The sequence below is a fragment of the Callorhinus ursinus genome, unplaced genomic scaffold (genome assembly GCF_003265705.2).
Source record: "Callorhinus ursinus isolate GAN/ISIS: 27379988/994484 unplaced genomic scaffold, GSC_fseal_2.0 scaffold18, whole genome shotgun sequence".
Lineage (NCBI taxonomy): Eukaryota > Metazoa > Chordata > Mammalia > Carnivora > Otariidae > Callorhinus > Callorhinus ursinus.
The window spans coordinates 31,568,354-31,594,517 of NW_027397080.1; the positions used below are offsets into that span (position 1 = coordinate 31,568,354).

The 26,164-nt window shown below is 45.3% G+C and overlaps 1 protein-coding gene and 1 long non-coding RNA gene across 14 annotated transcripts in view; both read right to left on the reverse strand.

Moving 5' to 3' along the window:
* CAMTA1 (calmodulin binding transcription activator 1) overlaps positions 1 to 26,164 on the reverse strand; it is an 868,902-nt gene that overhangs the window by 26,303 nt on the left and 816,435 nt on the right. For all 13 annotated transcript variants that reach the window (XM_073903391.1, XM_073903394.1, XM_073903390.1 and 10 more), the window contains 4 exons: positions 3,861 to 4,012; positions 1,312 to 1,508; positions 844 to 922; positions 348 to 663 (listed from right to left, as the gene is read on the reverse strand). In XM_073903391.1, the coding sequence (XP_073759492.1) occupies positions 348 to 663; positions 844 to 922; positions 1,312 to 1,508; positions 3,861 to 4,012 (744 nt within the window). The remainder of the gene's footprint in view (positions 1 to 347; positions 664 to 843; positions 923 to 1,311; positions 1,509 to 3,860; positions 4,013 to 26,164) is intronic.
* Positions 14,379 to 24,525, reverse strand: LOC141374469 (uncharacterized). The gene is made up of 2 exons (XR_012381385.1): positions 17,634 to 24,525; positions 14,379 to 14,826 (listed from the first exon to the last, which is right to left on the reverse strand). It is a non-coding gene; the product is annotated as an uncharacterized lncRNA (long non-coding RNA).

A 26,164-nucleotide genomic window follows, 5' to 3' on the forward strand; every position in this document is an offset into this window, starting at 1 on the left:
CCTGACGCAAAGCGCAAAGCCGGAACTCAAGACATGTCCCTAACATTTAAATATTCCCCAGCAGCATATACTGTATTCAGATAGTCCTCCTCCAAAATTTGTGTTTCTTTCTAAAAAGAACAAATTTTTTTTTTTTTTTGCTACTTTCTGCATTTTTTTTTGGGAGGGGTGGGGGGAGCAGTAGGCACTCTTATAGCTAAAAGAAAAATTGGAAACATAAAAAAAAACAAACAAAAAACAAACCCTTAAATATATGTGAATATCCTATGGACTTTTCTGAGTGTAGCTGCATGAAAGCAAATGGGAAATCTGTCAAGTTCTGAGATGTAGTAATTTTGAATGTTTACCTGGATTGGTACTTGCAATAACGGTGACTCCTTTGGGTATTTCTGGAGAGGTGATGGTTTCGCTGTGCCACTGGGTCATCCAGCTATCCGTATTAGGCTCTTCACTTGGAGGACAGTGTATTCTGGGGTTCTGCCCCAGCTGAGCCTGTTCATCTCTCTGCAGGTGCTCCAGACATTCTGCTAATTTCACATGACCCCTTGACCTGGCAATTCCCAAAGGCAGCCTTCCTAGAGAGTCAGGAATAGAGATGGCCCGACGGTCCCACTTGTACAGAACGACAGCAGCTTCTAAGTGCCCTAGAGCACACGCCCACATCTAAAAAACAGCAAAACAAAGCAAGCTTTCTCAGTACAGGTTAAAAAACATATTCCACTTTTGCTATTGCTGCCAACTGACAAATTGGCCCTTGCTGGCAATCTCAGTGGGGCCGTAAGACATTACCATTTCCCTATCCCAGTTAAGAAGAGTTCAGGAATAAATGAGCCTATTCCTTACCAGAGGAGTACAGGAGAAGTGGTCCACATTCAAGGGGTCAACTTCCAGTTCCAAATCAATGCTATCTGCATGCTTTGTGCTGTAAGGGATAGCACCAGAAATTACTGCACAACGAATCAGTGTTCAAGAGAGACACCAGAATGTTATAAAACCCACAGAGATGAAACCAAAGAGGGCACCTAACATCCCTGATGTGAGGAAATAGAGCCCCTAATTTTGTAGGGTGGTTTGGATGGGCGGTCCAGAGGAAACAGAAATACAATGCTTAGTTAGTACTTCAGTCCACATTTCTTGGGCAGAAGTTCATAAAATTCCCTTGGCAACTGTCCTCAGAGAAAGCCCTTTGCTCACAGGCCATGGTCACACTCAGTGAATGACCAGATTTCTCTCCACCGGTGGAAACGCTCAGGAGGAAGCTGCAAGCTGATGAGCAAGGATGACCCCCAGCCGTCCACACCCCACCCTTACCGCCATTTGATGAGGGTCTGGATGAGGGTGGCATAGCCCTGCGCGGCAGCCAGGTGCAAGAGGGTCATCCCGCGGAAAGTCTTTGAATGGATCAAGTGCTTGGACTTGGCCCAGCAGGCTCGGCTCATCATCTTCTCACACACGACAACCACACGGTTCTCGAAGCAGCTCCCCAGTGTCCCAGGGCCAGAAGCACACTAGGAGGAGGAAGCTCGCCTTAACGACTGAGGACCAAGGGCCTCTCCCTGTCAAGTCAGCCTCTTCAGGTGGGAGAAACAAATGCTTTATGATCAGCCACCCACACTGGGAAACACCAAACTGCACATAAACTGAGACTAGAATGTGCTTGGTTCAGCTCAGCGGCACGTGGCCACGCTTGTGGCACAGGGTCATTTTCCGTTACTCTGAGAACCCGAGTCTGTCTATCACAGCTGACACTCTGATTATGAACGTCATGCGGCTCCATCTCGGGGAAAGCGTATACCGCTAGAAGAAAAGGTGCCACCAGCCTCCAGTTGAAGTACACGCTGTAGACTGTGTGCTGGTAGGAGAGCAAAGCAGGGTAGCTGTCCCGGTTCTTGCATCTGGGGATACACCTGGACCTCTGCCTCCCTCGCTCCTCATTAGGAGAATTAAGTCACTTAGAAGGGGGACCCCCCCCAAAGAAACACTTTTAAAAATCCAATAACAATCTCGTCCTTTGGGGAAAGCATTAGAGATCTTGAAATTTAAGTGTTATTAATAACAATAGAGGCATACAGGAAAGAGAAATTCACGAATTTTAACTGTGGCTTTCTTCTCTTGATTCAGTTGTAAAGCAAGAAAAATAAAATCAAACTTTGTTACCTCAACAGTTTATCTGAGTCTCTGTGATGGCAGCTCTCTGCTGAACTTCCCCCCACGTAAATGATACTTCTAGCCTGATTCTCACCTCTGGAATTATTTAAAAAGTGTTTGTTTTTTTTCCAGTAATAAAGCCCATAAAATTCAATTACTACAGAAATATTGTTGCTTCTCATTGTTTTTTTACTTTTAGGTCTGGGAAAAAACGCCTACAAAAATGAAAAGCAGATGATAGATATAATGTCATCCTCACTAGGGCTCTTAAAAGAGGTGGGTGATCCCAACCTGCAGTAGAATGACCTTGACTCAAGAGGCCCAGGCAGAGGCGCCCCACATGTACCGAACAGACACATTCACAAGCTCATGGAAGTTACGGGTCAGTAAGCAAGGAGGGAATTTTTTTTTTTTTTTATGCATTAACAAAAACAGCCACATCTTTATCATGAAAGGTGGACACAGGTATGTATTGAAGCCAACTTAAATTGACGGAAGAGTCTTCCATAGCAGTTAATATGGGATCAGATCTAATAGGCCAGTTACCGAACGGCTGAGCTGTGAAGATGACATTATAGTTCATTCCCCTCATGCCACCTTTGTTCGTGAAAGGAAAAGGTTTTCATGGGAGTCTCTTATTTGAGTCATGAGATAAGTCAAACAACGATTACTTCGTTCTTAAAATTTAGGAGGATAGGCAAAAAAAGAAGCCTACTGTAGCCTTAATAATATTTTACTGTGTGCCGAGTCCTTCCCTTTCACTTCTGAAGATGGGTGAGAAATAAGAAAACTCGAGGAAAAAGTTAGTTTCTTGGGTGTGGTCTATAAAACGCTGTTTTTGCCTATGATTATTATTAAAAATATTACTAATATTTGATACTTACAAGGACCATAAAACTCAAAATGTTCACTGAAACAACTGTAACTGTTCTGAGGAAATCATTATTCATCTTGAAGAGAAAAAGGGAGAATGACTTGAGGTTTGCCGGGAATAGCTCAGCAACAGAGATAGGAACACTCTCCATTTCTTTACATTTGTCTCTAGGGTCTCCTGAAAAATAATTTCTGCTCAGAATTTTCTCAAATGAATGAGATCCTAAAATGAAGATCCTAAATGAGATTTGTAGAAGGCTTCTAAGACTAATGGGACTCTAAAAAAATATCCAGTAATTTCCCTATACTTGGCAAATTCTTCATGGAATTTACGAAAAAGCATATGTGACACAGGATAGAATGGATAACGTTATTCCACCAAATAATTTCAGAAACAGTTTCTCTGGGTCCTTTTCATATTGGTCATCTTGAGTTTATAAAAGGATTCTGAATTACTGAATTCAATTATGTTCCATATTTATACTTAAAATAGATGCGGAATACAGAATACAAAATAGACTCCAACTGAACTGTGAGTCACCATCGGGCCTGCTTTTCCACTGGATCCCTCAACTCCCACTGCCAGGCAGCAGCAGTGAATTTTGAGATCAATAGCAGTGACTGAAGGCTCCAGGAGGTCAATACCTGGGAAGGTCCACAGTTCAAGGCTTCTTTGCTATTGCACAGATTTTAATACTTCGAGGCACAGGATTATGAAGCACTCCCTGGGACTGGTCCAGGAATGATACCAGTACCACACAAAGGACTTGTGGCCCCCTGCCTCCCTCATCAACAAGACACACACAAGACGAAAGGTGGAGGTCAACGCAAGCTGGTACCTGAGCTTGGCTCCCTCCATTCCCAGTCCCGTTGCCCCCTCCACTGCTGCCTCCTCCACTCCCCTGCTTGTGCTGCTGGGACCCCGTCATCTCAGCCATCCTCCTTTCCATCTGCTCCAGGCGCTCCAGGATGGACATCCTGAACTGGTTATCTGGGGAAGAACAGGGAAGAGTGAGGTCGGGTTCCAGAAGAGCAGTCGACGTGGGGCCTAGTCAAGCCTGCGGGACTGCCGTCAGCCTAACGGAGCCACAGAGGTCTGTCCAGGCCAGACTTCCCCAGCATGGGCCCGAGCCTGATGCCTCCCACAAGACTTGCGGCGTCTACAGTAGCTCAGAGTTCTCCACTAAAGGAATAGAAAATCCCTTTCTGTTAAGGTCCTGGTTTCACGTTCCTGGTACCCCAGTTCCTTGCCAAATTCCCCAATGGAAGCCTTGGAGAGATCTGGTAGGTAAGCCCCTAGAACAAATAAATGAAATGAGTACTATTTAATTTAAATCAGTGGAAGAAAGGAAGATGTGTGTGTGTCACTGTGCATAAACAGTGTGTGTAAATAAATTATATATACATATATATATGTTTTTCAAAGATTTTATTTATTTATTTATTTGAGAGAGTGAGAATGAGAGAGAGAGAGAGAGAGAGCACATGAGAGGGGGGAGGGTCGGAGGGAGAAGCAGACTCCCCGCTGAGCAGGGAGCCCGATGCGGGACTCGATCCCAGGACTCCAGGATCATGACCTGAGCCGAAGGCAGTCGCTCAACCAACTGAGCCACCCAGGCGCCCGTATACATATATTTTTTAAGACGAGTATCTGTTTTACCTAAATACTGGGGAAAAAATATTTTATTTGCTGATCATTCACTGGTTGAGACCCTTACACATTTCCTTTAACACGTGACAGTCTTTTGAGACCAATACAACCAAGTGCTTCACCTCTACATAAGAAAAACATCAGGCCATTACCGCTGGGGCAAGGACTGTAACTCAGAGAAGTCTGTGGTTCTGTACATTCCTAAGATTAGACTCTCTCTCTCCCTCCACATTCGTGCATTTACATCCACATACACACGTGTGCACGCACACATGCATATCACAATTTGGGTTGCATGCCTACATAAGAAAAGGAGCTAAGACCATTATTAAAATCATTATCACCTATATTTATTCAACAAATTTTAAATAATGCTGTGTCAGATATTTAGTAGGAAACTGATCAGAAAAGGCCTCTTCCTGCTCTAGTAGGGGAAGCAAGCAGGATAATGTGATGAGGAACAATAGGGTGGGGCTAGAACTTAGATAAGTCAGGAAAGGCGACACTTGAGTTGGACCAGAATGAGAAAGAGCCACGTCTGCAAGAGCTGGGTGAGTTACTAGCAAATGCAAAGGCTCTGAGGCAGGGCATTCAAGGCGCAGAAGGCGGGTGGCTGGACCACAGCAGAGAGGAGAGCAGAGGATGGAGCTGGAGAGGGGCCAGGACCAGACAGTATGCAGTTAAGAACCTTGGCTGCGCCACAGAAGAGTCGTGTAGCTTTGAACAAAACCTTTAGTGCCTCAGTTCCCTCAGCTCTTAACTGGGGATGGTAATTGTACTTACCTCAGGGTTGCTGTGAGGATTGAGCGAGTTTGTGCAAACTCACAGAACATATCAGTTCCACGTCATCATCATCTTCCAACAAAGGAGTTAAATGTCTCTAGGGATTGACTGAGCAGCTGTGACAACCTATTTGGTCCCCAGTTGGTTAATGGCATAACTCTTTTCAAAATGCAACCACTTGAATCACGAAAAGGAAGAACCCAGGACGGGAGTATTTGATCAGTGTACCTGGCCATCCTGACTATAAATCCCGATACCGGTGAGTCATGTTTATTGATTCTGTAAGAATTAAAACAATGGGCAGGGCTGATACTTGGGGAAAGTTTCTCATGTGCCAGTCACCGTTCTGATCACTTGACAAATATTAACCCGTTTATTCTCCACGATAATCGTGAGGTACGTGCTGTTCTCACCCTCTTTTCACAGAAGAGGAGACTGAGGCAAAGGGCACGCATCCCCCTGGCTCTGGGGCCTGGAGCTTAACCCCGATATGACACCAACAGGAGCGAGGGGTTGTGGGAAGAGAAGACGTACAGAATTAGTGTTACCCTTGGAAGGAGAACTTTTTCCTTACAGTAACAAGACAGTAAATACCTGTTCCACAGGAAAATTTTCAAGACTGGGTGTCAAATGGGTTCCACTGTACTAAACCACAAAGCCAGAGGAGGAAGACTGCCGTTCGAAGATATTATTTTCTAAGAAAGTTATTTCCAGGAACCACACTAAACGAAAAGTCCCCCCCCTTTAAAAGTGAAAGGGGACGTCTCTGTGCCCATTGCACACAAACACACGGATACAACAAACACCGAGGCCTCTGTGCTGAGCCTCTCCGTGGCCTGGTCACCAACGGGAAGTTCCCTGAGTGAGTCTGTCCGTGATGCACTGCAAACGGTCCCTGTCATCCCGTGACCCTCGTGCCTTCGGGGGTGGTACCAGATTCCTTATCCCATGCCCTCTCCCTTAAAAGGGACATTTTGCAGAATGCAGGACTCCTTTACGTGGAACTGAATGAAGACTACGAACCCTCCCTTTTAGAGTTTGACTCCAAGTCAAATGGCAGGGATGCCCTGGGGCCCTTGTCCCTGCTTCTTCCCCGGCATGCCCTGTATCTACTCACAGACACTCGTGCAGTCCACGGAAATGGGGGAAGCTGCTGTAGCCACCTGCTGATGATTTCTTCTGCAAGCCTACGAATCCTGCACCTATTAGATGAGTGTTCAGAATCCATTTCGCTGGTTTCGAGCACTTGTTTGGAGCCCGGTGGCCAGCACTGACCTCCCGTGTCACACACAGAGGCAGAAGGGCAGAGAGAGCAGTGTCCGGCTGTGCTCCGCCCTGGTGGGGTGCTGTGGGGTGCCTGGCCTGCCCCCGGCCCCAGGGAGAGGGCTCTGTTCTGGCGGTTGCGCTGCCACAGTGAGGTCGGCCTCTCGCGCCTGCCTGTCCCCCTGCCCAGCATGGACACTGTGGGGACAGACCCTCCCTGACATCACGGAACTGGGCCCCGCACTTGGTGTCTCCAGATCAAAACACTAAGAGTTACAACCCCGTGGCTGCCACCGAGGTCCCAGCTTCTGTTCTGGGCTGTCTGTTCAGCAGCATCCCCACGGCTAACCGTGCCGTTAGCTCTCTCACGTTACTAAGCTGCTCCGAGAAGCGCTTCGTGAAGATACTCAGAAGCAATTATTTGCCTCTTAACAAAATTATATCATGCATAATGGCATCTCTGAGGCTCTCAACTCCAAAGGGGGAAGGTAGTGATAATTAAAATAAGAAACAACCTCAAATGGAAACAACTGAGCTGGCATCCCGGCGCATATGGGCCTGTCGTACTGTGCTGACCGAGAATCACTGGAGCCTTCGATGCCACTTCTTCTCCTCTGAGCGCAGCCAGGGCCCCACTCTGGCCACAGAGCTTACTCAGATGGACGAAATGAGGGTCTTCACGTCTCCATTCCTGGCCAGTCAAAAGCAACGACCGTATGCTTGTTTTGGTTTTAGTTTTATGATGATGTGGAAACTATTGTAAAATACTTGGCACACACGGAGCTGTTTATTGCCTTGATTGTATATTATGTGTGGTCATGGGATAAAGGGAATATAATTATTAAGAAGCAAAAAGTTTTTTTCTGATGATGTTACAGTAAAAAAGTTGATATCAGATTCATTTATTCATGCACAAGTGTTTATTGAGCACCTTCTATGTACCAAGCACTGGGGGTGACTTAAACATTAGTGAATGTGCCTGCCCTCGTTTGCTGGCCAACAAATAATTTCTGCAGCCTGAACAAACTGGATTTTTGAATTAATATGTGGGAGGGAGAAGTAGAAGAGAGAAAACAAATAATGTGTAGACCTAGGGGGCTGACAAATTTGGCCTCAGCTCTCACCCATGACATTTCAAACAAAGCCAAGAGTGACTCAGCTTTGAGGGATTCCAAGCCCCATGTCCTTAGGACAGTCTGAGTGAAGCAACCAAACTACTCCTCCGTGTGCACTAGACTGCACAAAAAGCACGCCAAAAGTACCTGTTTCCACGAGCACCTTAGCCTCCAGAGGCCCCAGCAAGGGAAGCCAGCTGTTCAGCTGGAGCTCCTGCCTGGCCACCCCCAGCTTTCCGGTCCCGTCTGGAAGGATTAGGGCTATGTCTGTCTCACTAAAACAACAAGCTGCTGCTTCCATATAAAGGTTCTCCCACTCTTCCGCTGCCCCTGGAGAAGCCACATCATAACTCCTGCCTCTGAAGCCTGGGGCCGGGTGAGGTCCGAACACCGGTTCACTTCTCGTGGAGTGGAAGTTCCGGGCGTGTGTGCGTGCGTCCCTCCCGTGGCTGAGTGTCCGTGTGCTCTAGCTACTGTGCTCGCCCCTCGCTGTCAACCGATGCCGCCCTGACAGGAGGCTTCCACTCATCCGGCGGCTCTCACACGCTAGGTGGCATCCGAATCACCAGACAGATGGGTGGGCCCTAGTCCCAGAGTTAGTTTGTTTTACTTAGGAGGTGTGGGTAAGGCCCAGAGGTTGCACTTCTAACAAGTTCTCAGATGATGCTGATGCTTCTGGTCCGGGGCCACATGCAGGAGCCACTCTAAGACCCCACTTCCCTCCGTAAAAATGAATCTTCTCTCCACCTGAGTGCTCGTTAAAGAATGGTCCAAGAACCCCCCTGCTCAAGCAGATGCGCAGGTTGCTGCCCAGGGTGGACACATGAGACATTACCTCACGGAAACCATGCCAGCTCCATCCACACTAGCTCTGTCAACAACACTGGGTTGCACACTTTCTTCTCATGGACACAGCCAATTAAGATCTGACAAAACCTGAAACCTATTTAAAGTCCGCCCACCTGTACCGCCCTCTGTAACGAATCAGACACTACTTGGTCACTCCCACCGCATCTTACCTCCTTATTGCTTGCTTCTTCTCTCAGGTGACTAAATGCCGTGTCTTCCCACGTGTGTCTTTGTGTCTTGCTTGTCTCTAAAGCAGTCTATTTACCTGCATGGTTTCAGGGAACGAGGGCTTTTAACCACCACGCAGCAATTCCTTCCCATGACATTCAAGACACACGCACACATGTGCCTGCACCCCAGACAGAAAGTAAATAATTCTGACGGCTCTGCAGCCACAGTCTGGCTCGTGATTCATTCAGTCTCTTCGTGAGCCTGTTCTGCACCCCTTTTTAGCAGAAGTGGCATTTTTAGACTGGGCAGCTGTGATGGAATAGAAGGAGCATGGGAGTAGAGACGAGAGCTCCATATTTAATCCTGTTGCTGCATAATTAAAAAAAAAAAACGACCACTTTGCACCTCAATTTTCTCATGTGTAAAGAGGGGCTATCACTACCTATTGTTTTTGTGGGGATGAGATAAACTTTTATGAAATTTTTTTAAAGTGGTGAGGCTTTCTTCAGTCTGAGAAATTCTTGGGACTGGGACCCCGTCATACATGGGACTCTTTTATTAACAAATGCATTTTAGGGGCATGTGGGTGGCTCAACCGGTTAACCGTCTGACTTTGGCTCAGGCCATGATCTCAGGGTCCTGGGATGGAGCCCTGTGTTGGGTTCTGCGCTCAATGGGGAGCCTGCTTCTCTTCCTCTGCCCCTCCCCACCCCCTCACGTGCTCGCTCACTTTCTCAAATAAAATCTTTAAAAAATACATTTAAAAAAATTTTTGAATAATGTTAAATTTACAGACAAGTTGCAAAGATCGTGGAGCTCCCATAAACCTTTGCCTAGTTTGCCCTAACAGCAACATCTTACCTACCCATGGTACACCTGTCAAAACTCAAGACACTCACTGGCATCACTACTGACTCAACTATGGAGTTGAGTTAGACCCGCCGACGGAACTAAAGTACTTCTTTGGTACTGGGATCCAGTTGCGGACGCCATGCTGCATTTAGTTGTCCCACACCCTCTGTATCCTGGGATGTGACAGTTTTCTCTGTAGCTCTTAGTTCCACAATGTTCATGGCTTTGAGGAACACTGGTCACACACTCTGTAGATGTCCCTCTGTTCAAGGTGTCTGATATGTTTTCTAACGACTGGACTGGAGTTATGAGTTTCCAGGAAGAATATCACAGAGGCAGGGTGCCCCGCTCATCACATAACATTGGTACATGATGTCCTGCTGATGTGGACCTTGATTTTTGGTTAAGGTACTGTCTGCTACACTGCTCTATGATAGTTATCATTTTCCTCCTTCCATACTCTGTTCTTTGGAAATAAGTCAGTAAGTCCAGCCCACACTCAAGGAAATGGGAATAAAGCTCTACTTCATGGATGGGGGGAGTGTCTACATATATTATATGGAGTTCTCCTAAAGGGAGATTTGTCCTTCTGAATTTATTTGATCAACCATTTATTTATATCCATTTGAACTCATGCATATTTACTTTATACTTTGGCCATAATCCAATACTACGTTTGTTTATTGCGTGAACTGTCCCAGCTTTGGCCACTGGGAGCTCTTTCATGCTGGCTCCTGTGTCCCTTTGACGTACCCCCAGCCTCTTCCCTTCTTTTTCAGGCACTTCCTTACTTTCTGGCATTATAAGATGCCCAGGCTCATCTTTTATTTTCCCGCCCCAGCCCTAGAATCAGCAATTTCTCTAAGGAGCTCTGGTTCCTTTTATTGGAGAATGGCATTTAGAAGCCAAGATCTGGGCACTGGGTGTGCCCATTGCTGCTGGGATGTCACTGCTTCCAGGCCCTCTCAGCAGACAGAGCGAGGAAACCCATGTATACAAACACATCTGTAATTGTTCTGTATCTATCTGTACCACACTGAAATAAACGTGAGTCCATACTGATGTCTGCACCTCTAACACAGCACGGCAGTGTCCATCCTAGCCTTCCGGGGGGGTGGGCTACTTTCAATGCAGATAAGACGATGGTGGAAGTAACTATGTGTTACCTGGATATAATATACCTATATATTAAATGCTGAAAAGAAATTGCACTGATGTATTAAACTACAAAAAAGAAATCTGTAAGTCTAATTTCTGTCACTCAAAAGTACAGGTACAGAACAGAGCATAGTAGTTTATCCAACTACCTTGTTATACTCCAGTTCTTAGAGTTTCCCAACAATATTAGAAAACACACACACAAAAAAAAACACTCATAATCCCAGAACAGCTTTGAGTATTATAAAGGTCAAGAAGATGAAGAAACACTTCCAGCCAATCACTGGCCCGAGGGTCAATGAATGGTCATTGGGGCTTCATATCCCCTTTTCCTTTGCTGGGTTCACTGTGTCCCAGCCTCCCCTTAGGGGCTGTTATGCAAAGTGTCACATGGTACAGCAGCGGTCAAGGGTCACCTCTTCCTCTCTGATAGGGATTCCCAACCCTGAAAGGGACTCATTTTAAAATGTCCCAAGTTAACATTTACCTAAAAACTTAAAATTCCTAAACAATACCAAAGTTTTAAAGACAGAGAAAATTTCATGAAGTCAGATTTCCCATAGTGTGTTCTATGTTTAGAAAGATTGGTGCTTGCTTCTATAAAAGTAGAAAATCCCAAGTATTTAAGGATCTGATGTAAGAAAGTGTCTACATTAGGAAACCAAATACTAGCCAGACTTCCGAGGCTTTCAGCACTTAGCTGTACCTACTGTTGCCTCTAGATTACCTCTCTGTAAGTCCTGGAACCTAATTAATTTCCAGGGCTGTATCGAGCAGTACAACATGAGGAAGTTTCAGACATTATATCAGATAATTTAGTTAAAAAAACTTAAGTCCCCCTCCCCCCCCAACTCTGACCTACAAAATAAAACTGAAGCTCTTTGGCATGGCATAGAATGCTCTTGACCAGCTGTCTCCAGCTACATTTTAGGGACTCTCTTATCACTCACTGTTCTTCAATCCACTGGGGGTTCACATGCCCTTGGACCTTTGGTCATGCCAACTTCTTCCTGTGTCCACCTGGCGAGTCTGCTGTTCTTCAGAGCGTGGCTCACACATCACTTCAGTATTATTACTGGACATCCATAGTCGACCAGTCCACATGTATTATTTCTAGTCCTCAAAATAATCAAAAGAAAGCTTTTCCTCTTCATTTGACAGATGAAGAAGTTGAAGTTTAGAAATGTACTGCTTGCCCAAGGTCATACTGCTTTTAAGTATCAGGGCAGGGATTTAAACACAGGCTGGATTCCAGATCCATGTTCTTTCCACTATGCCCAGCGAACCTTCATGTCTTACCCTGTGTCCTAAGAGTACTTAGCAAATGAATGTAGAGTTGTTCTCCTACATGTACTTTCTACTAGGGAGCTTTCTGAAAGCAGGGAGCTTGTCTGCACCCTGGCACCAGATACAGAGTGGGGGCTCAGCCAATGGAAAAGAATAATTATTTTCTAATTTAAGCCTCTTCTGGGAGCCAATTTATTGACGAGGTCATCAACCTCTGGGGCAAGGGCTCTGAATGACCTCCACTAGCCACCGGGGACTCCAGGTGGCTGCATACCAATTAGCAGCAGCCTACCACTGGTTCCCATGGAGAGAGTGGTCAGGATGATCAAAACCTAGCAGAAATGACTTGAAAGCACGTGAGAAACCTCTAGGAGTTTACTTGGTCAGCTGCCACTTCCTTTCGGCTCAGCGAAGGAAATTATGTACCTGCAGCGCATTGGTGCAAGACTCTGGCAAAAGAGCTGAGAAATACCTGACTTCTTTATGGATACAAACTGGATTTCACAGCAATGCCGCTCTTCTCTATCCACTGAACTTCACATTATAAATTTTATATATTCCCACTTTTCCCTGGCAAAATGGAGTATTTGGAACACACATGGCTGGCAGCACACCTTAATGGAAGGAGTGCCTATAATTAGTTACAAAAGTGCGTCACACGTCCATCAGGGGGTAGGTTGTTGTATAAACATGAAATTTTTATTGTCTTAAAAGAAAGATTTTTTTAGAAGAGCTTCATGAAGTATGCATGGATCTGAACGTCTGAAAACCCGCTAAGGAATATCTGCAAACATGAGAACTTGTTGCTACAATTGCTTGATCTGAGCCACCTCCGGTCTTGTTGCCAGAGTGGGAGAAAAAGTTTTGCCTTGGCAGGTAAATGAATGAAGGAGCAATCATCAAATACCACCTGCTATTTTAAAACGCGTTATTTGTAGCTCAAGTGCACATGTGCCCTCCTGTTGCTATTTGGACTGGGAATGAGAGGCCATCTCTCATTCCATTTACAGCCCTTGGCCGCACTGGCAGGAAGAGCTGATGAAGCAAAAGGAGGCATGACTTGAACTATTTCTGTAGGGACTGCAATTGCTGCTTAGGAAGCCTCCTAAATTTTTTAGGAAGCTCGGAAAGACAGGGAAAATGAAGTCACTTAATTCCTTCCCAGAATAAATGGGGCCACTGGAACACATGAAGCTTCCCTCTCCAGCAAGCCATTTAAGATGTCCAAGTGCGGAGGGAAGGGTAAGGGCTGGACAGAGATAAGGCACAAGCTGTACCACTCTGATTTTCCAAAGCAATGGCTAAATTTAGCCTCAGAAAAAAAACTGCCATACGCCACTTTTTAAAAACTCCCCAACTCCATACACCAAGACAAATGGAAATTAGCAATTCTTCTTAGACTTTCTTCACTCACAGTGACTTTGGATCCGTATTTCTTCTCCTTGGTCTGTTGTTTCACACTATTCACAAATTCAGAGTCTTGGACGTGTCAAGGAAAATCGGGTAGGATGCTGCTGAACAACTCACAGCGAGTAGGAAACAAATGTGACAAGGGGAGGCACGCAAACGTACAATTCTCTCTCCCTTGAACTCTCTCCATGCCAGAGCTTGAGGTACATGAGGGCAAGAATTTCAAACCTATGCTCCAAGGACACGAAGGCTTGGTGGAATACCCTTGGAGCTCAGCTGTGCTGCCCCGTGGCCTGAAGCACGGGAGAGCACCCCAAATTACGCAGGAGCTGACGGCGCGGTCAATACAGTAGCAAATCCGACAGGAGTTCGATGTAGTGAAACTGCAGCTGATTGGTGTGAGAGCAATGGAAATCAGGAACTCTGACACTGATTCTGTACCTACCCTCATAGCCTACAGAAGAGTAGACCATTTTAAGTCTGCTAACTTCCAAAAGCAACACATCTGGAGGACACTGCCTCCACAGTTTCAGTACCTAGTGACAATCAGAAATATTACAAGCACAAACGGAGATGTTCTAAGGTAGTAACGGCAAAGTGAGTGAAGACCAGGGGAGCATATCACCACTAAGACTAATGAGGTCTTTAAAGAAAAAGCACTGTAATGAGACTCAGAGGTAAGCAACCGTCTCCCTTCCCTGGACGTGAAGGTGTGATGGTGGAATGATATTTAAGTGCGCATGGGAAAATGGGAAATGAAAACCCTAACACCCAAGAGCTGACAGGGCAGAGAAGAACTACAAAATGCACAGGAAGTGTCAGGAGGCAAGACAACTTTAATGAACCACCAGCAGGTTGATCCGTGGTGCTCAGCTTTAGGAACAAAAACGCCCGAACACTTGAAATCCTTTGGGAAGAACTATGGAGCATCAGGGCCAGAACAGGTTTGCTCCGCAAATATCTAGTCAATCCCCACTCCGAAGGCATGACTACTCAGCACTGCTGTGCTGAGGTTCTGGGGATGTAACGGTGAACAAGAAAGCTCACGATGTTGTGGTCGCCACCAGGGGTACAAAATCCAGTACGATGGGAGTCTTTATTTCAAGAACCTCAGTCTGATGTAGAGGTGAAGAGAAGTCCCGTGAGCTCTGTGAAGCCAGCAGCTACAATCGCTCTGTTCACTGCAATATTCCCAAGGCCTCACAGAATGCCTGGCACACAGCAGGCCCTCAATACAGATTTACTGAATAAGTGATTTAATTTCACCTGTTAGAAATAGAAAATGTGAGTTTGAAGGAGAACAAGGAGAACAAGAACGAAGTATGTTTCCATTTGTCATTTCTGTGGTGTACTTTTCTCCAGCCCAGTCACTAAACGCGGTCCCTTCCCTTCTCATGGGGCCACATTTTACCTGATCCCATAGAATGTATCAGGGAGCAGGCATTTGGAAACAAACAAACATCTAATTAGGCTGGCACACAATAACTCTTACATTTGGTAGTTTCCACCACAGAAGTAGCATTCCGGAACAAGGTTAGGGTGGAGGCATCGTGGGGGTGAGGAGGTGGGAGGGGATTGAAAACTCCATAAAAAAACAAAAACAAAATCAGAAGACTTTGGAGACGCCTGGCTGGCTCAGTCAGTAGAGCATGTGACTCTTGATGTCGGGATGTTCGAGCCCCATGTTGGGTGTAGAGATTGCTTTAAAAAAGTAAAAATCTCAAAAAAAAAAAAAAATCTTTGCTAATCACATGTGCTACCCGGTACCTGGAGGAAAAAAAAAAAATCCTGGCTGCTTCCAGCTAATTTTACTAATCATAATAGATGTTATTCGCCCTGAGTTCCTGGTGAGTTTCAGTATCTGAAAAACCATGCGTTCCGGACTCTAGCTGGAAGAGTCCTTCTCTGTGTCCAACTCATTCTCCATACATTATTTAGAGGCCTGCTGTTGGCAATGCTTTGCTCTCAGAACCAACTGCAGGAATGCCATCTGCACAGACATTCCCAACTGTCTTGCCTACTCGTGAGAGTTAAAGTCCAAGATGTTCCAAAAATACGTATTTTTTTGTAAACACTGGATTCTCCTTACAGAGGTTTCAGTTCTAGAACTTGAAAGTTCATTAACTACGATAATACTTTTTCATAATGCTGTAAGATTTTGTAAAAATCTGGAATAATTATAGGTAAGGATGTCATTTCGAAATGAATAGACTGAATGCATAGATTTTAAAGAAAACAGCTATATTACTTAAAAATAATGTATGTATTATAAAGTAGGTCTTGATAGATAAAACGATTTAAGAATACTATTTTGAAGTTTATCACAGGCCTTTCTGACAACAGAATAAAAATTAAAAAAAAACAAATTGTACCATTTTAAACTTTTTTTTTTCAAAAATATTTCTCTGAGGGAAAAAAAAAACGGAGTTTTAGAACAATTTTAACCATTAAGCTCCTTTTTCGAAGTGTCGTGATCCCTGGGAAGGCAGTGTGGCTCATGGCCCTGCCTGCCGCATCAGAACACACCAATGTCTGCTCTCCTGGGCCCACGTCACTCGCCCCCACACTTGTGCGCTACATCTCCCATTAGTACTCTCCCCCTGGACCAGAGTAATCTTCAAATTTCTGCAAATTCCAAATTGGTGAGACGTGAATGAATGTATTATTGAGGCCAGTATTCAAACATCCCCTGGATTAGGTGGGAAGGCTAACAAGGTATCATGCTTTCCACTAAATGGGGATGCAACCTGATTTCATAGAATTGAGGGGGCTGCCTTGTCTGGCTGTCCTCATGGAAGCCCCAAAGCAGGCTTCTTTAATCCTTCCACTCGGAGCAGAGTGGGTCTAAGAGTTCACGGAGTAGTTAAGTAATGGAACAAAAGGTTAATAACCAGCTCAAAGGGCAGCAGGTGCTAAGCCTGGGGAACATCCCTCACAAACCCCGCACATATCCCTACCATCTCTTTTCCTCCCCTCTTCCTCATTTTCCCGATTTCCCTTCCCATCCCTCCTCAGCCTCTTTATTGCCCTCCCTGCTCTCACCTAACTGGCATCAACCCTAGATCCAGGTATGCCTGTTTGACGTGGCTGACAAAAATACTTATGGTTAATAATAGATTAGGTAAGATTGAGATTCATGAAAAGAGTAAAATAAAGCTCACGTAAAGCTATTGTACAGAAAACACACAAGAGATCATCCAAAATGGTTAACTGTGAGTCCCAGATTTGGCTGAACTTGGCAAACGAAGCAAAACGGGAGGCAGTTTCAAGATCACGGTCAGTTGTTTTGGATAGCATGTGACGTCACAGACTTCGGAATCCTTGCAATAAAGGCAGTACTGGGTTTTAAGGACTGTTTATCACCATTTGCATTAACAGACACCAAACACTGGTTCACAGAAGCAGTTCAACAAAGATCCGGTGTGGTCTGACTTGAGAGCTCTCTGAAGATTTGGTTTAAGTCAAGGGGAGATTGACCTATTCCATGCATGTCTATTATTTACTGCTCACTCTTCCCTGAACAGTATTTTATGATCCTAATTTTTAAATCTGTAAGTAGGTGAGTTGATGGTTTTCAGTTTCCTGAAGGAAAAGCTTTCTGTACTTAGCTGGTTTTTAGTAGTTTATCATTAAGGAGCTCTCAACGGATTTCTCTTCTGCAGGTCAGTGGCTCTTAACTTTTAAAAACAAACCCTCTTCACTGCAATGAAATAACATGTCTTCTTTGGGAATAAATATAACTAGAATTTAACGATAAGGTGGTGTCCTGCATAGGCAATTTCTTTCCACAATTCTTGGTGGAAAGAGAGTAGCTGCCAGTGTTTAAGTCTATTTGACAAATAAGCCTAATAATTGACTAGTCAGCTGCCTGTCTACTACTTGACACCCCTGAGTGACGCCACGTCTGCTGAGTAATGGCCCTATGCAGACATAAAATGTACAGGAGAAGCTGGACTTCCCTTGTTAGGAAAGAACCCGCAACAGTGATTGCTACCCTTCATCACTCATGGGCTCTTAGTGATGAAAGCTACAAACCCTTTTCTAGAAAAGTACATATGTACACAAAATCGTACGTTCAGTATCAGGGGACTCAGAGACCCACGCGAGGGGAGGGCCGTGAGTTCCTGGCTCAGGACGACGGTGTGGCGATGGTCCATTGAAACATTTCCCAAACTGCATGCTGTAGAAGATTTTCCACGAGATGTTACTCAGTAGACCATAAAAACAAAATGTGTCAAGATGTTTTTGAATTAGTAGGTTAAACACAACTAAATACATTTGCATTTCTCTGAACCTTAACATGCTAACAGATGCTGTAAATTGCTGGTAGAAAGCTGGTAGGCATGTTTCCTAAACTTATCTGAATCTTTCTCTCTGGGTTTGGGGGAGCTTCTTATAAGCATTTCCTGCAACTAATGTTCCCACAGAAGAGTTTAGGAACTAAAACTAGTCTTAAAGAATACCCCAATACAATGTCCAGTGAGGAAGTTCCTGGTCCACGCTCCTCGTTTTCCTTCTTCACCCACCAGGCAAGGCTCAGGTGCCATGCCGACTGGCCACAGACCCTGATAAAGTTATGTGGGTTAAGGGGGAACATCACCCAGGGACTAGTACGGGAAGCTGTCTGACCCGACATCTCTTCCTCCCGTCTCCTTTTTCCTGCCTAGAAGACTCTTCTTCCTCTGATGGTCCAGTCAGTCTCACTTCAGACAACCCGTGACACACATAACCACCTTGTTAACCCATTGCCTGTCCTTTCCACTGCTCCTTCAAGATACCTCAGAAGGGTTTCTCTCTCTTTTCTTTGTGCCACTTGAGAATAAAAAGAAGATTGTAATTACAATTGATAATAAGAATAATGTTAGGGTTCTGTTATCAAGAAACTTAAATTTTATTCCTCTAAAAGTTAGGGAGCTGGACTTTGTAATTTCAGAGAACTATTTTGGGTTCTACCCTATGAATTAAGAATCTTCACGAAAAAGTTTCCATTTACTGAAGTTATTTTATATGTACCTTTGTTTTTGAGTAACGTCATTTAATATGAAAATAGGAAGTGCATTATTTCATGTGTTTTGGAACATGTAAGTGTAGGCTATGTATAGATTATATAGTTCAATGTTTTACAGTGTATAATGTGATATACATAAGCACACATTTTAATTATTTTTCTCCTGCAAATGCTGAGTATCCATTATGGGTTCAAAAGATTTTTCTTCTCAGGCTAGCCTGGGAACATACCTACCATTTGTTGCACTGTTTATCTGAGAAATATCATTCAATTGGCTTATAAGTTTTTAGAACACCATCAGTTTTAGGCTGGGCCCGTCCTATTTTTTACATTGTTAGGTAAAACATCTTTTACACATGCATGCAAATGCCAGAGGCATGGATTCTGGCTAGAGCAGAATGAATGGTTTGTTTCATTAGAAAAGACAAAAGGATATTTAAATGAATTCTTTGTTGATTAATCCAAACCACAGTGTATAATATATAAAGGACTTGAATCATATTTTCTGAAAATGGTCCTAGGAATTGTTAGTCAGCACCTATTAAAAGGTGAAGGTTCTGGTGTCTTCTCATTTAAAATGAGACCATGAGAATAAAATCATGGACTCGGCCTTATTATGAGCTTCTGTGGTTTCCGAATGAATGGTGCTTTCTTTCTTTTTTTAAAGATTTTATTTATTTATTTGAGAAAGACACAGTGAGAGAGGGAACACAAGCAGGGGGAGTGGGAGAGGGAGAAGCAGGCTTCCCGTGGAGCAGGAAGCCCGATATGGGGCTCGATCCCAGGACCCTGGGACCATGACCTGAGCCGAAGGCAGACACTCAACGATTGAGCCACCCAGGCATCCCTGAATGGTGCTTTCTTTAGGAATATGACTGTCAGGCTGAACATCAAAAAGTACCAGTTCCCTCACAGTATGCCTGCCTAGCATCCCTTCCCACCTCCCTGGCTATGGCACCTTGTTGCCTCTTTGGGAGCTGCTCCTGCCCTATGTGTAGTTCAGGTGGTGCTAATCCCAATTCTTGTTTCAAGGGAGAGAGAGGCAGGCCTTGTTAATAATGAGCATACTGCCTCCTCTTATTCCAGTGATTGGACACATGAGTCAAGCTGAGCCAAGAAGAACAGAACATTTCCTGGAACAACTGGCAAAGATGTGCTGTCTTCCCGGAGATATTTGCTAAATTGGCAAAATATAAGCCTGGAGCTTTGAGGGGACCATCTTGCTACCACTGTGGAAATGAGAATAAAATCAACATGGACAAGAGAAGAGTCAAGAGAGGGAGAGACAGGTTCCAAATCTTTTCACTTGAGCATCTGGAACCAACTGTAGCTGAAGATAACTCCAAAACCGGATTTCATAAGAGTCAATAAATTCCCTCTTTTATGTAAGCCAGTTTGAGTGGAGTTCTGTGACTTGCAACTAAAAGAGGAATCTAAGGTGACTCTATTAACTGAAACGTGGATCCTTTCACTAAACAAATAGTGAAAGTCTGCTCCCACTTACAAATAAAAAATATTCAATTAAATATTCATTACATATACCTCAGTCGTGCAAAGTTATCATTGGAATCTCCCTACAAAAACATGGGATAAATTGTGGTGGAAATAAGCTGTCATGCTCATTTGAAACATTTTGATTACCTGAAGAAATCAGGAAAAGGTATACTGAGCTCCAGCTGAGCTGGAAACCTATCTGCCGTTGAATTCCATACCTATACAAGCATCTCCACTGGTTCAGCCTTAGGTAAAGCAACTGTCGTAACAGACACGTCCCATGGCAGATAATCACTACAAAACACTGAGATTTAAAGAGCACTCGAGAATTATCTGGTCCAGGGGCTTTCAACAGCTTTTGACTGTGGCCACAGAAAGAACTAAACCCAGTACACACACACACACACACACACACACACACACACGCCCCTGAAACAAAAACTTCCCAAATCCACACTTACCATGTGCAGGGTACTCTGATTTTAGAAACTTATGATGCTGACCACTAATCTCCTGAACCACTCCTAATAGGTTTAGAACACAGGTAAGGCACTGATCCAGAGACGTAAGGTGACTTACCTGAGATTTCTGATTTACTCAGTGGTAGAGCTGAAAAACAAAACAAGTACTCATCCTACTGTATTATTTCAAAGCAAAGAGCTCTTACCCACACACATTCCTAGACGGCAAGTGTTTGGCCAATCCTAAGAAAGTCAGAGAGATGATTCAGGTGGCAGACCTAGCGATTTCACACTGGCACAGGCCAGGACTCTTCAAGACCACTTAAACAAAAACCCCAATCCCCTAGGGAACCTGAACTGCTCTACATGGGAGATCCTGCAGCATTTGTGTCTGAATGACTAACAGACAAGACTGAACTGAGTGCAGGAACTAGGTAGGGTCAGAGGTAGGTGTGCTTTCAGCCTAAAGAAACACATTCCCAACCAACACATTCTTCTCACTCTATCCAATAAATAACACCACACATGTACTCTGTCTGTCAATAGCAGTCATGAAACTCCAGCTCCCAAATTTCATTATGCTAGGTGGGGAGGGGAGGATACAGCTTAGGTGCCACCCTGCCCCGCAAAGAGCCGCTAATCTATGTTGGGAAATGAGGGGAAAGGCTTCATTAATAAGACTTGGGTTAGGCTCAGAGAATTTAGAATATTGAGTAGTTGTTGGGAGACGGGGGAAGGCTGGCTAAGAAAGTGGGATCAGATTTGAAAGAGGTGAAAGTCAAAAGGTGAAAAAAAATGGAAACTAGTTCATCTTAGTAGCTGATGAAAGTTAATTTAATGAATTTGGAAGAACCTATGTTATTTGCCATTACTTTAAATATTACAAAAATGTTATGTAAGTTTAGCATCACTAGCTTAACTCCTATAAACATTCACTCTGATTAAATTCCTTCCATACTTTACCCTCCCCAAATTTGTAATAATGTTATAATTTGCTTAACAGCTGACCTATAATAGGTACTTTTAAAAATGTGTTGACTGATCTTTCTACACGACATATGTCATACGTGTATGCTCTACGTTCGGTGCTAACAAGACAACATAAAATTAAAAAATTATAGGTGGTACCATGATATTTTCGAAACTAAAATTTGTTAGTACACAAAAAAAGCTTTACTGAAATGAAGCATCAAGCACGGTCACACAGGCATTGTCAATGCACCCACCCCCAATGGTACAAAAAGCAAAGACACTATTTACAAAGTACGGCGCCATGACAGTAATGAGTGTCTGTGCTACACTGCTTAGGGGGTGGAGTGTAACCATGTCCTGCCGGTAACGGAATCCCCTTGCCTGCCTGCTGCGAGTTAATCCATGTCTAAACCTGTCAGAGAAGAGCAAAGAAAGATGGTCATTTGACTTCAGGGCAATCCACTCAGGAAGGGGACAAGTGATGGTCTCCAGGATCATGAGCTGCACTGTCCTCACGCTGTTAGGTGCCAACACCCAGCAGGCTCCTCAGCACTTCCCAAACGTTAAATGTGACTACTAGTGACCTGCAGCCTTCAATGTCATTCAGCGCATCTCATCTGGGCTTCTCCCATCAGCACTGAAAAGTCCTGGTTGGCTGTCAGACCTTACACAGAATGTAAGAAAATCCATGTCAGCTGTAAGGAAGACAAAATTAACCCTACATCACGTCTATCGTTGTCACAAAGCCCAGAATGCAGTTTATGGCCTGCCTCCAGAAAGTACGTAAGATTTTACGGAATGAATGTTACTAACTTCATTAGAACCCCCATTTCCCTTTCCTGTACCCTCACTTTCCTTTGGCCTTATCCTTCTTTATTTCACCTATTTTTATCTTGCTTCACTGTGTGACATATACAGCCATACCTTGGAGATACTGTGGGTTTGGTTTTAGACCATCACAATAAAGTGAGTCACATTTTTTTGATTCTCAGTGCCTATAAAAGTTGCTTTTATACTATGCTGTGGTCTGTTATGTGTGCAATAGCATTCTGTCTAAAAAAGCCCTACATACCTTAATTAAAAAATACTGCTAAAATATGCTATCACTTGAGCTTTCAGCAAGTCATAATCACTGATCACAGATCACCGCTAACAAATGTAACGATTAAAAAAAAAGTTTGAAAGATTGCAAGGATTACCAAAGTGTGACAGACACACGAACTGAGCAAATGCTGCTGGAAAAATGGCACCGACAGACTTGTTCCCTCCCACGCAGGGTTGCCACCAACCTCCAATTTGTAAAACACGCCTTATCGGTGAAATGCAATTAAAGCGAAGCACAACAGAATGAGGTATGCCTGTATCTCTGTAAGCTCCCTTAAATCATTAAAAAAAAAAAAAAAAAAAGAGGCGATGTATACAAACTACATCACGTGTTCATGCCAAATGCTTTTTGGCAAGGGAATATATAACTGAAATAAGCTCCCAAATATTCATCTTATATACTGTGACAGGATGCCATGGTTGATATTTAACAATGAAGACTTGGCACCACTAAGAGAGTCTCTTTTTGAAAAGATCGATGGAATACAAATATTAAGCCACTTTAAGCCAGGGGAAGCAAAACCCTTTAAATGTGAGAAGACATGGCAGACACACAATGAATGGTTGGAAAAGGGATGGGGAAGTGCACACCGCTAAGAATAAATGACTTCCAGAAACCACTGCACTAGCTAAAGAACGGTGCCAAGTTTAACAAAATGGTCTTTACTGACCTTTCTGGGTGATTCCTAAAGTTGCGTTTTAAATAAATGTATTAACAATTTCCCCTTAGACATTTAAAAAAGGCAGCCTACAAGCACAGTTCTGAAGCTTGAAAAGTTCACAACAGCAATGATCGGAAAACATCAGAAAAATTTTGACGGTTCCCAAAGGAAATTCTAGATCCCCAAAATGTCCATTTCCTGCATTGGCAGAAGATGAGGGCTTTTGAGACAGCACCTGCAGCTTAGCCATCAATAAGGGCCTCGGGGCTTCCGCCAGGGAAGTTCAATGTCAACTCTTTAACTTCACTATCTTTCTCACACTAAGCACAAAAATCCTCAGTTCAGCCTGTTGTCTATGCTCTCTAAAGCAGTCCAACATGAACAGCCTGCAGCAGTGATACTGCTATTTTACACAGGAAGGCCCAGCAGGGCCCTAAAAAACGAATAATGTGTGTGTCTATGCGTGTGTATCACAAAAGCAGAAAAGTTGATAAAAAAAAATCTTTAAATAATATGATGTTGTTCTTAACTACTGCATTAAATACTGTGTTTCCACTTTGATTCTGTGGCATATAATTAATCAGGATGACTGAATGGAGGTCTCTTAGATATTTACAGCATTTCTCTGTTTTCACTACTAAACTAAATTTATTGGAGAAGTGAATATCCTGTAAATAAATGTTATTTTCTAGAACGTTAAACATGGTTACTCTCTAGATCTAATACAAAGAAAAGAAAATACATAAGCTATTTGCCATTGTCTAATTCTGGTCTTAAAATACTATTTTCCTATAAACAAACACCATGAAAGGTGCTCCTGCTGAACCTGTTTTTCTTTACCAGGTTCCCAGGCAGCAGTTTCTCTCTATGACATGATTTCTGTAGGAAAACTCTTTGAAAAATTCCTTTGGGCAGAAAGAGAAAAGGTTTCCTTTGTATACAGCCAGCCATTTTACCATATATGACAAAATTGGGGGGGGGGCACAGTTTTAAAATTTCAGGTTTTGGCTTCCCTGGTGACTGAAATATAATGCACAGAACCAAACACATACATGAGGCACTTCTGTAATATCAGACAGCACTTCTTCCCTTTACCGAATCTGCTTTGCTAATTACATACCTCGGATTAATCAGTAGAAATCATACAAAGCAATAGTGGACAAAATATAAAATAGACTAAAATTGTCATCATTCCCTGGTAAACTAATTGATGAAGATACTTTGCAATAGTATTAAACTTTCAAAAATTTGTTTTGATGCCTACAGAAACCTACCGAGATTGAAAAAGTCTCAAACATCCGAACACCATCAGGGCCACCTCTTAAAGTTGTGCAATACCTAAATCAAATCACAGGAGATCCTGTAAATGCAAGAAGGCCACACGGAGCCTCTATTCCAGCCCATCTGAGCGTGGCTGGTGGAAGCAAGGGTCAATGCCCCTTTCCTGTCCTGGTTCCAGGTAAGCCAAACTCTCAAGTTCTTCCAAACCTCTTAGTCTCTGAACTCAACCAACTTTCCCCGCCGGATTCTACGCACACATTAATAAAACGTTCATTCACTCCATTGGCTTGCTAGGAAAGGCAGCCTCCAACCGCCTAGTCCTGCAGAGGCGCCTGGGGCTGAGCTCGGTGCTGTCCCGGCCCTTTTCCCAGCACCCCGCGGAGGGGGCACCTGTCCCAACGCTTCTCTCCTCTCCCCGCATTAGGAGCGCCGGTCTGGATCTTCTCTCCTCTCTCCGTGGAGGAGGCACCAGACCCAGGCCCTCTCCCCTCTCCTCGAAGGAAGGGAACCTGTCCGGTTCCATCTCCCCACGCCCCACCGAGGGGGCTCCTGTCCCCGCCCCTCTTCTCTGCCGAGGGGCGCCTGTCCCTCCCCACCGTGGGGCACATGTCCCTCTACTCCCCGCCGAGGGGCACTTGTCCACCCCCACTCCCCACCGAGTGCCACCTGCCTCCCGCCTTCTCCCCGCGCCCCGCCGAGGCGGCACCTGTCTCCCCCTCCTCCCCGCAGAGGGGCACCTGTCCTCCACCCCACCCTCTCCGCGCCGAGGGGGCACCTGGATCTCCCTCCTCCCCGCCTCGGGGGCACTTGTCCCCACCCTCTCCCCGTCCCCCGCCTCGGGGATCCGGCGCTGGATCCGAAAAGCCCGCCGCCGCGGCTCGCCTCGCAGACAAAAACCAGTCGGCGGCTCCGTGGGCGCCCGCGCGGCTCGCGCCCCGCCGCCCCCGCCCGCCCGCCCGCCGCGGCCACTCCCCGCACGCGCGCCCCCAGACCGCCACTCACCCAAACACTCCCACTCCCTCGCGCACACACGCGTGTCCCCACGCCCGCTGCCTCGCACCAACACGCGCGCGGGCTCTGCCTCGCTCCTCCCGTTCCCTCACACCCCCACTCGCCCCAAGACCACGCGTGATCTCACACCCACTCCCCAACACACCTCCTCACAGACACGCGCGCCCCATCGGCACACGCCGGCCCCGCGCACACTCACGCGTCAAAACACACTCGGTCCCCTCGCGCTCTCCATCCACGCGCGCTCCCTCCTTCCCCACTCGCTCTGTAAACACGCGTGTTCGCACACCCGCTCCCAAACGCGCACGCTCTCCCCCTCGCTCCATCAACACGCGCCTCTCACGCTCGGCCAAACACCCCCTCCCTCACACCCGTGCCGTAAACACACGCCGGTGCCCACGCACACTCACGCGTCAAAACACTCCCCCCTCGCGTGAGCACGCGCGCCCCTCACGCCCCCTCCCCCTCCACAGCTGCGCGTGTCCTCGCACCCACTCCTCAAACACACCCCAAGCCCCCTCGCGCGAACACGCGCGCCCCCCACGCCCCGGCTCGGCGCGCGCCCGCCCCCGGCCCCGCCCCCGCGCGCCCCAGCCGCCCCGCGCGCCCCC